Source organism: Trachemys scripta, chromosome 1, assembly GCF_013100865.1.
Source record: "Trachemys scripta elegans isolate TJP31775 chromosome 1, CAS_Tse_1.0, whole genome shotgun sequence".
NCBI classification, from domain to species: domain Eukaryota; kingdom Metazoa; phylum Chordata; order Testudines; family Emydidae; genus Trachemys; species Trachemys scripta.
The window spans coordinates 293,385,834-293,400,566 of record NC_048298.1 but is presented as its reverse complement, the minus strand read 5'-3'; the positions used below and the strand labels follow the sequence as shown (position 1 = coordinate 293,400,566).

The following is a 14,733-nucleotide window of genomic DNA, read 5'->3' as shown; positions in this document are numbered from 1 at the left end:
TGCACAGCATTCTTATTACAATTAAGAAGCTCAAGTAAAGCCATCAATACTTATTGACAAGAAAGTAGAGATGCAGCTTCCTCATACCCTCTTCAAGTCTTTTTATTTTCTAGTGATATGACAGCATTTCATAAGGAAAAAAAAAATCATAAGGCTTAAGGCGTACTGGTTTGGATGGTCCAAGTATACGGGCTGCAATTCCCTTCCCTTCATTAGTACATTCTTCAGTCTCCTTTTTGATAGGCGTTCCCTAAGACATAAAAAACATCAGTTATTAAGCATTTTATTTAGAAATAAATAGGAGAAAGCAGAAATAAAGCTTTTCACCTTAGTCTTATTCTGAATAATATTCAAATTCACAGCTATTCTGATAGTCTCAATTAATCACACATTCCAAAATACAGAACTGTGTTCTGAATTTGTTGCATCACAATTAAGAAAGTTCCAATTAGGCTGCATTATAACACTGCAGAAACATATTAAATAATCACAGTTTTTGCTACACCTGGAATTCTGCATTCAATTCTGGGGTCCTCACCACCAGAAAGACAAGCTATAAGGAGTTCACAGACAACATTTAAAAATGGACTGAGATTAGTAAATGTATTGCAGAGACCAATCACATATTATGTCAAAAAGTTCATCTACTAATAAGCCTTTTACACCTTTAGTTTCCATGATTCTGTATAGCAAGTTTGTGGTACAAGTTTTTCTATCTATTTCTTGTATAAAAGGAAGTTTTACATAGAACTCTGAAGGAAAGAAATCAGAGTTCTTTTTAATTGTTCACTATGAGTGGTTACTGGGCAATATACGACAAAAAGTTATTGCTTTTAATTCCACTCATGCCAAGTTGTCCTCATTTCATTTGAATGAACAGCAGTTCAGGTATACTATAGTACATCCTAAATCAAAAGCACTTTTGAAGAACTTAAGTAGACTTCACATACTGGGAAAATTCCATTTATCCGGCTTGGTTTCCCCTTGGGATAAGGGTTTCCAGGAATCATGCCACAGGAAGATATCATAGCGTGAGGGGCTTTACAACCTCCTTTGGAAGCCTGCAACATAACCAAAGAAAGTAGCATTAAAACTCTACAAATTCAGATAGTATTGCATTATTTAGTGTCTGAAATTCAGCACTTTTAAAAGGATATGAATTGTGATATTCAGCCTTCATTAATAATGAATGTACCTACATGGAAATCCAGATTCAAAGCTCTCCATAGCTTTGCTTATCCTGTATGTTAGTTCTTCTTTCTATCTACTCCTCCCCTATTCACTATATGCTCTATCCAGTCCCACCTTGTTTTGATGGCTCCTTTGGGCCCAATTCTGCTCCTACTGAAGTCAATGGCAGTACTCAGAATGACTTTAAAGAAAGTAGGACTGTGACCCTAGTCATCTCTCACATTATCATGGCTTTTTTCCTACACAACCCTCGTGTGAAAAAGTCTTCCTTTTCTCGTACAACCACCAATTATTTGCTCTCCTCCTTCACAGACTCACTTCCTTCAGATTATCAACCAACAGTTTCCATTAGCTATTAATTATATGGGCCCTGATCCTGCAGTGACCATATGGATGGAAATAACACAATATCAGCGAACATCTTCTAATACCTGCTCAAGAATTCTCCTGCATCTTTTCTTCTCTGACATGTTAATCCTGAACAGGTCCTCAATAAGGCGGTAATTCTGAGCATCAACAATGTTGCTACAAGGGAAACGGTTGAACAGTTACTGTCATTTCTTATACCTATCACACACACACACGATCGGGAACTAGCAGCTGAAAGCCCATGCAACTGCACAGGCATAGGGGGGACGTGTGTGTAAAAAAGAGAAAATGGCTGAGATGTTAAAAATTGGATGGTAACAAATCACAAAACCCAGTGATGGATCAACCTAATGATATTCTGAACCAAAAGAGCTCTCGACCATGCTTGTAGCTGCTTCCACGACTTTACATTATCTAACCAGACATTTTAGGCTTCACAGTGACACAGAGTGACATTCCTGGAATATTATATACACCTCTACCCCAATATAACACGACCCGATATAACATGAATGCTGATATAACGCGGTAAAGCAGCGCTCCGGGGGGGGGCGGGGCTGCGCACTCCAGCGGATCAAAGCAAGTTCGATATAACGTGGTTTCACCTATAACGCAGTAAGATTTTTTGGCTCCCGAGGACAGCGTTATATTGGGGTAGAGGTGTACTAATCGTTTTTGAATAGTATTATTTGTTCAAACAGTTCTCAGTAATATATTATTAATATATATAATTAGTCTGTGCACAAACTATTATTAAACCTGTGTAGTGCTTGATTTCTCCCTCTTACAGGTCAAGAAATGAATTCAGCCTTACATATGCCACCAATGCTTATGTCTTGAAATAGGGTCTCAATTCTTTGTAAATTAATACAATACACAGGAAAATACAAACTTGAATTTCTGAGTGGCCAAAACAGCCACATTGAAAGGATGAGTAAAACCTAAGTTTATTGTCATAGTTCACATTAGCAGCTCTCACTCCGACTGATGCACAATTCTTATCACAGCAGCAAGGCTGCAGCTACTAGGCTTGGCACAGGCTCCTGCTCTCCACCATCTGGTGGCCCAGTGACAGATTCCTGCAGGATCAAAAAGAGGCTCTTGGCAGTTACCTCCATGCTGTGGAGTGGTGGTGAAACACTCCAAATGTCACATCAAAATTTAAATAAAGAAATATACCAAACAACTAACATTTCAAAGTGCAGCAGGCATCCCAATACCTGGTGTCACCGTTTTGCCTAATGGTCCTGGTAGCAGCAGCCATACTGCTGTCACAGATGTTCCAGACTAGCAACAGGGAGAGCTAATAGCAAAGAACAACTATGATTATAGTTACTTTCCATAAAAATAGATTTCTTGATAGAGGAAAATGTGGTGTAAATGGGATCATCATGGTACTGAACAAAGCTGTTAGCCACACACAAGCACAATGGTGTAAAATAAAAGTGGATCAACTTTAACTTTTTTTCTGTTTTGTTAGTTTGCACCACAGCCATAACATGAACCGAGTATATTTTTTATGGTGTTAGTGTTCTTTGTTTTAACAGCTGTTCATATCAAGAATTGGCATACTAAGAAGTCCGCAAATAGGCTTTAACACTATGAACCACAGTACAAGAGTCCCCAAATATAGATGTATAGGATAGACAGATCCTGGAGCAGTTGTGTTCCATCAATAATCCCAAATGTATGTTTACATGGAAACATTTTAAAAAGTGAATTATTTGCCAAGTGTAAATAAATACTTAGGGAGCTTTTAAAATGCAGAAGGCGTTGGGTATTGGATAGATGACAGTGAGCTAATGCCCTGTGTAGAAATGGCTTGATATGAATTGTTGGACATGGGTGAGGTCTCATCCCTTGGGAGAGAGGATTAGAATCTGCTGACTGGAAACAGAATGTCTATACTAGATAAGATAAGGGGGGAGAGGGGGAATACAATTTACAATGGACAAGATAATGCTAGAACATAAAATGAGGTAAAGAGTAGTCCTACATGCATAGTGCATGATGTACAGGGATTGGTTCCTACGACAAGACTAAGCCAATCCCAAAACGTGTGATACAATTGATAGTATATGCAATGTAATGTGTAAAGGCATATAAAGGAAGAGGTTTGTTGTGTAACTTCGGTATAGGGCATACGACACATCCAGAGGTTTTCAAACTGGGGGTTGGGACCCCCTCAGAAGATCGTGAGATTATTACATGGGGGGGTCGCGAGCTGTCAGCCTCCACCTCAAACCGCACTTTGCCTCCAGCATTTAAAATGGGTGTTAAATATATAAAAAAGTGTTTTTAATGTATTGGGGGGGGGGTCACACTCAGAGGCTATGTGAAAGGGGTCACTAGTACAAAAGTTTGAGAACCACTGCCCTATACCAACCCCCTATGCTTGAGTCCGATCAACTCAGCATAGCTTTGCCATGTGCCAAATAAAGGTATCTGAGTCGGACTGAATTCATGGAGAATCAAGTGGGAGAGGTCTCAGGGGAACCCTAATACACAGTTTTAACCCACCTGGACTACTTTTGGCATAGTTCAGTAAGTGGAAATGAGTTTGATAAGCTCTGCCAAGATTCTAAGTGTACATCTACACTACACACTCCTTATGGAGATATGCTACATGCCCCCCAATAGCATGGGTATAAACAGTAGTGTAGACACTGAAGCACTGCTTAGGTGACTAGAGTAAAGACATCTGAATCCACAGGGTCTGTACCCTACACGGCTCTCTACACATCCAAAGTCTCCTGCTTCTCTTTTCTTGAGCAGGTCCTGCCCGAGGGTGCTCTTGGCCCACCTCTCACCCTGACCCTCTAGAAGTTGTCATCAGGCCCCTGCCTGAGCCCCTCTGGCCATCCCAACAAGCCACTTGAATAGGCTGAATGCCATCCAGCTGGTCTGTCTCCGAACTGCACCCAGAAAACATCTGTACACATGCTTCATACCATCCACTTCCTCGCCCTTGTGTCCTGCCCCGACACCAAGTTCCAGGACCTGCTGACACCTGAGGCGGGTGAGGAACCTCGGTGGGCGAGAAACCTCGGTGGGCCAGCCTATACTCCACTCTGATATCACAGCCTGCTGGGGATATTAGTTGGCAGCTCCTCCATGGAGCCGTAAGTACAGGCATGTATTTGGCATTATTTACGAACTCCCAACACCTGTTCTTTTTGCGGTGAGAGGGAGACACTGGCACACATTTAACATAGAGTCATCAGGCTGCAGTCCCTCTTCCAGCTCCTCCAAAACCTCTTACTGAGACACTAGCTGCACTTTCCCCCTCACTTGTTTATCCTAGCACATTCTAGTCGCAGCCCCACAAAGTCATGAGACCTCCTCATCAACCTCCTTTTCGTGCTGGCCAAGATGGCCAACCATCAGACCAGGAGGAGGAGGAAAATGGATGGCAGGTGCTCTGCTACTGTGGGACCTATTTCTGGTTCCTTGTCCAATCCCGGGCAGAGTTCCTCTGGGTGGTGTCCACTGACTGCTCAGACACCTTTGAGGAGCAGTGGGCATTGTCAGGGATTCTCTGCTCAGGATCCTCCTCTGGATCCTTGATTTTTAACCTTTAAGCTTCACTCTTGTCTCCTTTTTCCCCGCATTGGTTGTCCTCAGTATTTAATTGTGGCCTGGGTTCAATGGCCCCTTTCCTTCGGTTGAGGGAGCAAGCCTTTGGCTTTGAGTGGGCTTAGGCCTGCCGTCTCCCAGCAACCACAACAGGTACACGCCCAAGAAATGCCTCCCCCCTCTACACTGCTAGTTTTAGGGTTGTAGTGTCCCGCTGCCAGAGTCTTTCCCACAGCAGGAAACGCTCAGGCAGCGGGTAGCCAGTGGGAAAAGGCTTTGGCAGCGGAGAGCTGCTGGGGCATTTCCCTGTTGTTGCCCCGCCTGCCAGAGCCTTTCACTGAAGCCTGTAGCTACACACTGCCCTACATGCTGCTGCCAGTAATATGCAGTGTAGACATAGCCTAAAAGGCTTTTGAATACATCATTAACTTTGGCACAACAGTCAGTTTTCAATCGGGTAGCAGGGGTATTGCAGTTCAGGACAGATGAACTTAGGAAGTTTGGCAACGCCTAGCTCCATTATTACAAGCTACAGCCATTACTTTTTCCATTCATGAGCACCAAATCATTTTAAAGCAAGTAGGTGTTTTGCCTTAATTGTCCAAAGTGGTTCCTCTGAAACTTTCCTTTGTCTGACATATTCAGACATGAATAAAAACAGTAACATCTCAGTAAGTAAATACAACACATAAAAGAAATACTTACGAAGCTAAGAGTTCTAGAGCAACAAGCTTGTCTTTACTAAAGGTGAAGCAGTTAAGGATATTAACCACTTTTGATGCTGGAACAGCTACCATTTTCTGACAACACAAGTAGGGAAAATAAAAAATAAGACAGGATTCTTATTTTTAGTACAGTATGTAACTTTAAAATCTTCATTATCAGGAATTTCAATAAACAATCATCTTACACTCTCTGAGGAACAGTATTCTTATGTGCTAAGTGCTGAATACATAATAGAGCCCCAATTCTGGCAAACTGTATGCTACTGCAAAATGTTTAAATTAGTCATAATTACCAAGAACTAGATTATTCCCTGGGATATATGGTGCAGAAAGCGTACAATCAAGATACTCCCGATAGACGCAAAGAGTAAGAGAAGCAACACAGCATAATGCCATCATAAGAGAAAGCGGTGAAGAGGAAAGCACACAGATTATAAACTATGCCCATGCGATGGGAATACAGATGTGGTTATGGAAATTAAAAGCAGAGGAAACACTTCAAAGGATTGCTCCATGAAAACATACATGTTGTAAAGCCTTCATTGCCTTTAGTTGTGGTTCAGCCCAAGAAAAGTATCTCAGTAATTCAACAATCTGAAACAGAAAAACCTACAGTTCATCTCTTATATATACACATGTTCCGCTGACAACATTAAATATCTTTGCTGCCACTCTACTCATTGAGCATGGTGGGATTTTGCTAGGCACTGTGCATATATAGGCACTATTTGATCAGGTGTTATTACACAACAGTATCAGCCATTAGCCAGGATGGGCAGGGATGGTGTCCCTAGCCTCAGTTTGCCAGAAGCTGGGAATGGACAACAGGGGATGGATCACTTGATGATTACCTGTTCTGTTCATTCCCTCTGGGGCACCTGGCATTGGCCACTGCCGGAAGACAGGATACCAGGCTAGATGGACCTTTGGTCTGACCCAGTAAAGCCGTTCTTATGTTCTTGTCCAGTGTGTTTTTTTGTTTCATCTAACCCTTAAAATCCCATTGGGTAGCAAGATGGATTTTGGGGTAATTATTTTAATATTCTTGTTTTTATATACACAAATACCTGACCAAATATCACACATGCTAGAGTATTATAGACTTTTAAAAAAGAAGCCTTAGAGAAGATTATAAACATTTAATTTCAAAAAGAATTGCATCCAAATTTATACACAAATACATACATACATACACATATACACACACACACACACAAATCCTGTAAAGTTATCTTACTTGGCACCAAAGTATCAATCTTTACTTATAAGCTTAGAAGATAAAGACAGGTTCAAAATATCCCATCATCATCATCAAGGTCCTGAATTCCATGATAATTAACTACGGATATTTCCCTCCCACATGCTAAGAGCCAAAATCTGATCTCTATTAATTGGTACAATCTGGACCCCATTATTATGTTACTCCAGATTAAAACTGGTGTAACAAAGAATTTGTCACAAATCTCCTAAATTAGTAAAAAGGCAACTAGTGAAATCTGATCTGGCTTTGCATAGCAGGAGGAACTGTCTATGTACATGAGTGTATAGATCAAATCCTGAATTTTACATTTTCCATAAATACATAGCAGTATGTAGAATATTACCTGTTCACTAGAGAAGTATCCATGCACATATTCTATAGCTTTTAATTTGTATTCAGTCAACACAGCCTAAAAGACAAAGAAAGGCATTTAGCTGACAAAAAAACCAAAAACAATTAAAAACACACCATCTGCAAGACAAATGTATTCCAGAGAAAAACATATCTAATCTCACAAAAATTTGCATCAATTATACTGAAAGATTTCTATACCACAGAATATTCCTTGAACAATTACGTGAATATTTTCAAGCAGAAGGAGACAATCTCTCTTTTACTTTGTTAGTTTCTCTATTAAGAAGTTCACCATCTCTCTGTTTAGGTTCAGACTGGAAGAATACCATAATGGTCCTCCCTTTCAAGCTTTAGATACACAGGCTTTAATATTAACTCTCGAAACCAAGAGATGGCAGTTAACTACTTCAAACTGAAGCTTATATATATTCCTATTTAAAGCATTTAGTTGTACATCTTGCTTTAATTACTTTTATGAAGAATCTAGAGCAGCAATCGGCAACCTTTGGCATGCGGCTCGCCAGGGTAAGCACCCTGACAGGCTGGGCCAGTTTGTTTACCTGCCGCGTCCGCAGGTTCGGCCGATCGCAACTCCCACTGGCTGCGGTTCGTCGCTCCATGCCAATGGGGGCTGCGGGAAGCAGTGCGGGCTGAGGGATCTGCTGGCCGACGGTTCCCACCGCCCCCACTGGCCTGGAGCGGCGAACTGCGGCCAGGGGGAGCCGCGATCGGCCGAACCTGCGGAAGCAGCAGATAAACAAACTGGCCCGGCCCACCAGAGTGCTTACCATGGCAGACCGCGTGCCAAAGGTTGCCGATCCCTGATCTAGAGCCACTCACTCTGGGCATTTCTTGTGGACAGGCTGCTAGAAATATAAAGGTGATCACTAAAATTATGGTCATGAAAGTTAGCTCTAGAGAATGCTGTGAGCTTGTCAATATTCTCCTGTTACACATGTTTAATACACACTTGTACAAAACATAGGGAAGCAGAGTGGCACAGTGGTTAGGGAACTGGACTGGTACTTATGAGATTGGTTCTATTCCCCTTTCTGCCACTGACCTGCTGTAAGACCTTGGACAAATCACTTCACCCTTCTGTGCCTCTGTTTGCCCATCTATAAAATGGGGATGATAATTATCTCCTTTATAAGATACTTTGAGATTTGCAGGTGAAAAATCACTACATAAGAGCAGTTATAATAATTAGGTTAGGTCTTGGGGTCATGTTTGAGCAAAGGGTGTTCTAACTACTCCAACAGTCCAAAACTAAAAACATATTCAGTGATCATCATTGCATGAGGGTGTCGCAAGCCTGAGGTAGACAATCCTGGGGAAAGTTATGCTACCTTTAGGCCCTGCACAAAAACTGCACTAGAGGCTGACCCATTATTTTTAGATCAGATGGTTTTTGATACCATATCTGTTAGATGTCTAAGCTTATGGCCCATGGCAAGATCTTCAAAACTAGAGGCAATATTATTTCAGTGCATTCCTACCTAGCAAACATAAGTATTCTGTTGTGAAACTCCACAATCAAGTTGTTAAACCCAGCTTAACCATAACAAAAGTAATCACGCTGGCTTTATCCCCTCTAGAAGTTAAAAGAAAAGGTAGAAAGGAAAGGAACCATCTCTTTGTGTACAGTACATGGCCTCCTCCCCCGGACCACAGTTCAGGCCTCTAGGGACTACAACAATAAGTAAGTGCTCTCTCTCTGCACCATACCACTCTAGTATGATCAAGCTACTTACAAAGAAAATTCATCTCTACACAAAGTTGAGGATAAATAACCCCATTCTTACTGAACTCCTGCATTCCTATTCCTCTGCTTCCATTTAAAAAGTTATTTCCAGAAATCAAGACATCATCATAACATGTGGTATGTTTGAAGGAAGTGAAATGGATTGCAGGCCTTAGAATGATAAGAGTATCTCTCTTTTTTTTCTTTTCCTTTTCTTTTTTTTAAGATTCTGGGAGATTCTTATTTACTTATACTATGTCCAAATATCCAGGAAGATCGCATAAAATTTCAAAATATTACACATCTACACATCTGAAAAAATCTTGTTTCAGAATTTTATTCAAATATAGTTCTGAACTTGCTCCCAGAACTTTGTTTTTATTTACAGTAGAACCCACTATGTCCTAGGCGCTTTACAAACAGTAAAAAAAGGTCTGTGCTTGAAGGGGTTTAGTCTCAGGACAGAAACAGACTGACGGGGAAAGAGAGGTCAGCAGTCACTGTAAGTAGCACAGCAGAAGTGGTTCTTTCAAGGGGGCTTAAATGAGGAGTTTAGGGGCCTTGTTGATGGTCATACGAATAGGGGGCTGTGTGGAAGAAGGTGGGGAAACGGTTGTGTAATAAGACAAATGGGTCAACAAGGCTGAGAGCACTAGCAGACTGGAGATGGGCAACATGAAACTGGACAGAGGAGCAAAGTTACGCAGAGATTTACAGGAGGTGACGAGAGGCTTAAGTTTAATGCAATAGCAGACGGGGGACCAGTGGAGGGATTCAAAGTAAGAGTTATCGGATCAAATACGTGTGTTCCAGAGATCAGTGATGAGATTCTGAACAAAAAGGTTTGGCTGCAGGGATGCAAAAGAATAGAATGGAACTTGAAGGTTCTGAAAAGGCAGCGGCAGGAGGATTCGGATATGGCCTTAATATGCAAGGGAGCAGAAGTCAAACAGTCACAAGAGTATAGGCCTGAGAAATGGTGAGCATGTTGCTGACAGTGATGAAGAACTTCTGTTTTGGGCATATTCAACTGGAGATGACAAGACATCCAAGGAGAGAGATATGATTGGAGGGAAGGAGATAGTGGCAAAGCTATATCTACAGGTCATCAGCATAAAGATGATGCCTGGTGTCATGTGAGCCAATGACTAGGATCGCTTCTTTAAAAGGATTGAACAGTCTCACAAACACAAACAGTTTGTGTTTTCAGAGACTGCAGGTAGAGGCTCAGGTTATGTCTATACTACAAATTACTATGAATAATTTACGTCACTCAGCGGTGTGAATAATCCACACCCCTGCCCGATATAAGTTATACCGACCTTAGCACTGGTATGGACAGTGCTATGCCGGCAGGAGAACTTCTCCTGCCTACATAGCTTCTGCCTTTCACGGAGGCAGGAGTTAAGATGACCAGCTTAGAGCGTCTTCACCAGAAGTGCTACAATGGCGTAGATGCACCACTGTAGCTGCTGTAGTGTAGACATAGCCTCAGACACATAGCACAGTTGCTCAAGTTCTTTTCCAGTTAGGAATAAGTTACTCAAGATGCAGCTCAAGCATTGGACTGTTTCCTTAATTACACCCCAGCACTTGGAAGCCGGCATAATTATGCATGGTCTCAAGTAGCATTCTAAAGCTACAACTCTTTGGGAAAAAGAAAAAAAATATCAGTGATATTGTTACAGCTTTAGACTAGCAGTAAATGCCGCACATTGGTAACTCCCCTTGAAAACAAAAGAAATTGAAAGGATATATTCAGGGGAAGAATGAAGTGATATTCGTACCAAAATAGGTTGCTGTTCAATTACAGATCACATTTTAAATTATTTATTTGCAGTTTCATAATAAAAGAATACAAGAATTATTTGTCATTGTGGTACAGAGCTGGTCTTAAAATTTTTACACAAGTGATTCTAGTCAGTCAATGGGCCTACTCATCAATAATTTACTAGAAAGGGACTTGGATTGTAGATACAGTACTTACAAGAAACAGGGGTAACCTTTCCTTCATTCACATGTTCAGAGCTAAGTTGCTAATAGTTTGAGTAACAATAGCATGATAAAACTTGCATTTAAGGTATTTTAAATTAAATCAAAAAGCAGTTGGTATCTCTAAAATATAACTCAGAAAACTGAACTTTATTTAATGGGAGGCTATGTGAAAAATTAATGCTGACAAAAAAAAAATTACTATTGTTACAAGTAGCATAAGACAACTGAAACACTACAGAAAGCTGAGGTTTCCTTTCATTGGCATGAACCTTTCACATAATGAAAAGCAGAGAGAACATATTTTTAAAATAATAAAATAAAATTGCAAAAATTTACATGTGAATTCAGGGAGACACACAGTATCTGATACTGTACTTTTGATACATTTTTAAAGTTGACTAGATTTCAAGTTCACCCTGAATACGTAGTCTCTCTCTCTCTCACACACATACATATACTACTTAATTACTTCTACCCTGCCTTCAGTACTAGAATCTGAAATCACTTACAAATAATTAGTTAAGACTCACAACATATCTAATGTTGGGACGTGTTAATCCCATTTTACAGATTAGGAAATGGAGGCAAACAAGTTAAGCAACTCTATCATCAGTAGTTAGCTCAGCAGAAAATTCCAGTAGACCATTTCAGGCTAGCGGTTTGTCAGACAAGTGAATGTTTAACCTACTTTTAAAGATTAGAGACCCACGTTTAATTTAACCAACTAGCAAGCTATTTTTAAAATTGCACTTTTTATGAATTTCTTCTTCTACCATTGATCAAAAATATTTGCTGGGAAAGATTTAGCCTCATACTCATAATAAGTATTTAATGTCACTAACACTAGGTAAAATTTGATTTTTCAAAGCATTATATCCTCTAAAAGAATTGTAGTTTCAAGATTAACAAAAAAAATAAAATAAAAAAATGCCAGTTTAGGCAGGGCCTTTCACTAATGGGATAACAAATTAATTCAATGTATGATTAACTTTTAGGGGTGCTCTTTTAAGAGACTGAATTAATTTTACTTGCAATCAAAAACTGTATTTAAACATGACACTGGATGTTGCCTTCACTTTAAAAATAACTCAATTCTAAACTGAACACCTACGATGTACAAATCTATATTAAAAAGATAAAGTGTGGGAAATAGATAAAAATAAGATGTATTACATATAAGGACAAATACATGTCAGTGTTATTCAAATTTCACATGGAATAGTAGCAGTATTTAACTTTCCAACTACCTTCTAGCCCATGAATTTTTAGCTTAATATAACTTTAAAACATATTCCTTAAATCTGGTCATGGAAGAAAGTGATGCCAATTTAAAATATACCTAAAATAAATGGGTCATTTTGGTGTTCCTTAAATCTTCATCACATCTGGGATGAGAATGCAAGCTATAGAACAGGCTAGTCCACTTAAACAATTTAAAGTTCGCCAGTATCAAACATAAATGTTTTGATAGAGCATGATCCAGTATAATATTAAAATGGCTGTCATTTAGTCTCAGTTTTCTGAGCAAATGATAAGCGTTCGAAAACTTGTTCATACATGACCAAAAGTCAGGGAGGGATTACACATACTTTTTTAAAAAGCACAAAATGCATAATATAGCATTAATATTGAAACCTTTATAATATGTTGAACTTCCATAAAAACCTTTCATCTAAGAATCTCACAGCACTTTATAGACATGAATGAACTAAGTCCCATAGCATGCCTCGTTCTACGTAAAGACTGAGGAAACCTGAGGTTTCAAGAGACCAAGGGCTTGTCTACACTTACCGGGGAATCCACACGTGGCGATCGATGCATCAGCGCTCGATTTAGCGGGTCTAGTGAAGCCCCGCTAAAACGACCGCAGATCGCTCTCCTGTCGATTCCTGTACTCCACCTGAACGAGAAGAGCAAGAGGAGTCGACGGGAGAGCATCTTCTATCGACATAGCGTAGTGTGGACCCCGCAGTAAGTAGATCTAAGTATGTCAACTTCAGCTACGTTATTCATGTAGCTGAAGTTTCATAACTTAGATCGATCTCCCCCCGCAGTTTAGACAAGGCCTAAGTAACTAGCTAGACACTGCACAGGAACTCTAGAACAGCAAGAAATAGAATGCAGATCTTCTGTCTTTCACTGTCATGCTTTAACTATACAATAGATACTACTTACAAGTCCAGAACAAAATAATTTAAAACAGTGATTTTCAACCTGTGGCACTGAGCTCAGGGGTCCGCTGACTATATCTAAGGGGTCCACAAAAGGCTGTCAATATACAACAGTGGTTTTCAACATGTGGTTCACAGACCCCCGGAGGTCTGCAGACTAAGATTTCCACCTCCATTTGAAATTTTTTAGGGGTCTGCAAATGAAGAAAGGTTGAACCCAGTTTTTAAAAATATCTATTATAGTTATATTTTAACCTTTTATGAATTAGTCAAGTTTCAACACAATCTCACAAGATATAATCTCTGCCATGAGGCATGCAGATGGAAACAAACATGCCACACAAGAAAGAGTCTCAACTAAACTAAATTTGGTTTACATTCAGCAAAAACTAGTATGTCTTATCAGCATATCATTCTGCTCTTTGAAGAGCGGGCAATAATTTGACTTTTACTGCCTTCCAGAAGGAACAATTAAGGCAAACTGTGTTTAACCAACTGTACTCCAGCAAGGAGTTTTGCATTTACACAACCAAACATGTAAAAAGATAAGTTACCTTTCTAATTTCATCAAGCACGGTCTCAAATGATTTCTTATCCATCTTTACTTGTTCATCCAATGTAGATTTTTATTTAAAGAAAAAATACATCCAGGCAAGACTCTTTACTGCAGAAGCGTCTTTTTTATTGTAGAAGAAAAGCACCGAAAAGCGACACTTTACAGAGATGAAAAAAATCTTTTAAAACAATCAGTAAGAAAAAGGGTCAGGGCAGGGGATACGACTCTTTTGGACAGCGGTGCGGATTTCAGTCACGATATAAATGATTGATCCAATGCACAGTTCAGCAGGAGACGGGGATTAACGCTCCTTGCCTCGGAACTGGCACATTAAAGGGGAGAAAGAGTTACATGGTTTTGTGAGGACGGGGAGAGAAAGGGGACGAAGAAGACACAGAGGAGGCGAGGAGCAGGGAGAGAGCGGACCCCAGAAAGGGGGGTGAGAAGCGGGGCAGCGCCTGGCTCAGGTGCCGCCGGGCATACGGGGCGATAGAGCTGTGCAGCTGCCTCAGCCTCTGGTCGCGCCCGTCAGCGCGCGGCCCTCAGGCCCGGCAGCCCCCGGGCTCCCCCGCTGCCCATCGCCTGCAAAGCTCCCGGCTCTTTGTTACCAGCAGCAACAAAAGCCACAGCGCTGCCGCGGCTCCGGCACAAAGTAGCCCCGGCTCCGGACCTAGCACAGCCAACCCCCAGCCCGCGCCGCACCGCGCCCCGGGGCCGCCGCCGCCGCCGCCGCCGCCAGTGAAGTGTAGAGCGCTCTGCACAAGCAATAACCATCGGCGACGAGGTTCCTC

General features: G+C 40.9%; 1 protein-coding gene across 2 annotated transcripts in view; it reads right to left on the bottom strand.

The window, feature by feature from the left end:
* The window catches only part of PROSER1 (proline and serine rich 1), a 28,272-nt gene extending 13,603 nt beyond the window's left edge, over window positions 1–14,669 (bottom strand). The window contains exons 1-7 of one of the 2 annotated variants that reach the window (XM_034758567.1): window positions 13,941–14,669; window positions 7,466–7,531; window positions 6,387–6,455; window positions 5,842–5,936; window positions 1,623–1,716; window positions 951–1,061; window positions 167–250 (exon numbers count right to left, since the gene is read on the bottom strand). In XM_034758567.1, coding sequence (XP_034614458.1) covers window positions 167–250; window positions 951–1,061; window positions 1,623–1,716; window positions 5,842–5,936; window positions 6,387–6,455; window positions 7,466–7,531; window positions 13,941–13,985 — 564 coding nt within the window. In that variant the 5' untranslated portion in view covers window positions 13,986–14,669. Of the gene's footprint in view, window positions 1–166; window positions 251–950; window positions 1,062–1,622; window positions 1,717–5,841; window positions 5,937–6,386; window positions 6,456–7,465; window positions 7,532–13,940 lie in introns of those variants that run through there. The other variant, XM_034758568.1, reaches the window with a different exon arrangement.
* Between the last annotated feature and the right edge of the window lie 64 nt (window positions 14,670–14,733).